Raw genomic sequence first — 2,589 nt, forward strand, 5'->3', positions numbered from 1 at the left:
CTATTTCGTGGCGAACGGAAGGATCTTCCTGATGGCGACTTTAACTTCCTTATTACGCAGACTGTAGATCAGAGGGTTCAAGGTAGGAGTCACTAGGGTGTACATAATGGATACGATCTTGTCCTTATCCAGTGAGTAACTGGAGGTTGTCCGAGTGTAGGCGTAGATGATGGTAGAGTAGTACAAGGTGACCACGAGAAGGTGGGAGGAGCAGGTGGAGAAGGCTCTGTGCTTCCTTTTGGAGCTCTGGATTTTCAAGATGGTGAAGATGATGAAGCTGTAGGACACAGTGGTCAGCAGGAAGTTCCCTATGGCCAGGAAGATGTCAGCCATGAGCATCATAATTTTGTTGAGGTAGGTTGAGCTGCAGGACAGTGCCAGCATTGGTGGAATCTCGCAGAAGAAATGATGTATGAGGTTGGGTCCGCAGAAATCCAGGCGCAGCATGAGCAATATGTTCATGAATGAAGAGATGGTACCAACAGCCCAGACACTGACTGCTAAACGGATGCAAATGTCTTTGCTCATGAGTTTTACATAGCGCAAGGGGTGGCAGATGGCCACATACCGATCGTATGACATGACAGTGAGCAGCAGAACCTCCGTCGCCAGTGACAATGTTAAGACAAATATCTGAGCCATGCAGCCATCAAAGGAGATGGTTTTCTTCTCCTGCATTATGTTTTGCAGCATTTTGGGCAGAACCGAGGTAGTGCACAAAATGTCGACCAGGGCTAAGTTGGCGATGAAGAAGTACATGGGGGTGTGGAGAGGTGGGTGGATGACAACGGCCTCAATGATCAGGGAATTGCCAATGATGGCAGCTGTATAAAGGCACAGGAATAGCCCAAAGAAGAACCCCCAGTGGTGAGGATGGTCAAAGAGTCCCTGCATGATGAATTCGGTCACCCTGGTTTGATTTCTGGGTTCCATTGCTTGAGTGTTCCTTCTGCAGCAACAAAGATTAAGTGTGCTTCAGGAATTGCATCAGAAACTACTCCACTATGGCAACTGAATCATATATATATATATACAGAGAGAGAGAGAGAGACAGACAGACAGAGATCTCTCTTGATACTCTAGACATTTCACACAACATATAAACAAAATTAGCACAATAATCTGTCTCAGCCACTGTATCTATATTCTCCAGACATTTGAGTGGAGAAGGGGAAAAATAACACTCTAGATATTTTCAAATACGGGTGCTTGAATCATTTGGGCTCTTTACAGAAACTGCATGAGACAGGAGTTCACCATATGATCATGAATGTCATTCGTCCACCAATAGTGTTATTAATAACCAATATTCCACTTTCTAAACCAATTGCACAAATGATATCTGTTGCAGTGTAGGACACTTTCAGTGCATATAACACATACAATATATAAAAAATACAAAGCATAACATAATATGTTTGTTTAGTTGGAATCAAGATGCACAAAATGAAAGGCTTGATTTCCCCATTAACTCATGCTAGTGTAAATCAGCCATGACCTTACTGCAATCAATGGGGCTGATTCTCCACTCACTGGCTTTACGCTAGTATACAACTTGTGTAAAGGAGATAGGAATCCTCTTCTCCAAAATTTCATTTTTATGATAAGCTACATGGCATTATGTAGATATTTTGCTTCATTATAGAGAATAGCATTTGCATGATTTGACTTTAGAATAATAGACTTTAGAATAATAGAATCATAGAACCATAGGGTTAGAAGGAACCGTAAGGGTCATCCAGACTAACCCCCTGCCAAGATGCAGGATTTGTTGTGTCTAAACCATCCAAGACAGATGGCTATCCAAACTCCTTTTGAAAAGCTCCAGTGGAGGAGCGTCCATGACTTTCCTAGGCATATAATAGTAATTAAAAAAGAAGGCATACTTTGCATTACATTTTACATTTGATTACAATTGTTTGAGGACACAGAAAATAGGCTGTGAGTCTTTCACCCATCATCTCAATGTGATCACATTATATCTCCGTTGACTTTAGACTCAACTACAATTAAATTCAAAGGAACTCCGCTGATCTGTGTGAATTTACATCGGATTTGTACTGGAGAAATTGAGATCAGAATATGGTTCAAGGTTCATAAACACTATGGAGGAAATGTGTATTCTCTAAAGCGCCTTTAGCCACATAAAAAATAAAACAAAACACATACATTAAATGTAACTCAATTTTCAAATGAGTATAAATAAATTAATCACTCAGCTCATTGATTTTCACTAGATGTTGATGCCTGGCACTCTTAGAAACTTTCAAATGCCAGCCTAAAAGGAACAGAAAAATTAATTTAGAAGCGTGAATTATGAGAAAGCAAGCAAGCAAGGAAGAGGAATATTCTTACCTCTCATTCAATCCTCCAATACTATGAACCGTGCTTTAATTTAAATAGAGACACTGAGTTATGACTCATCATCTTCATAAATAGTAGCCTTCTGTAGGGAAATCTTGCATCCCTTATGACTCTCGACAAGAGTTAACTCTTTCACAACTCCTCGAAGGAGAAGGTAAATGGGAATCACCTACTCAATATGAATAAACTTTCTACATTAATTTGGCAAAATTCCTCTTGATGTTA

General features: G+C 40.2%; 1 protein-coding gene across 1 annotated transcript; it reads right to left on the reverse strand.

The window, feature by feature from the left end:
- LOC137148223 (olfactory receptor 13A1-like) lies at positions 1 to 933 on the reverse strand. Its single transcript, XM_067540867.1, has one exon. The coding sequence runs from the start codon at positions 931 to 933 to the stop codon at positions 1 to 3; it is 933 nt and encodes a 310-aa protein (XP_067396968.1).
- Between the last annotated feature and the right edge of the window lie 1,656 nt (positions 934 to 2,589).

Source organism: Emydura macquarii, unplaced genomic scaffold (genome assembly GCF_026122565.2).
Source record: "Emydura macquarii macquarii isolate MOO-44397 ecotype Brisbane River unplaced genomic scaffold, CSIRO-AGI_Emac_v2 contig_617, whole genome shotgun sequence".
In the NCBI taxonomy this organism is placed as follows: Eukaryota; Metazoa; Chordata; order Testudines; family Chelidae; genus Emydura; species Emydura macquarii.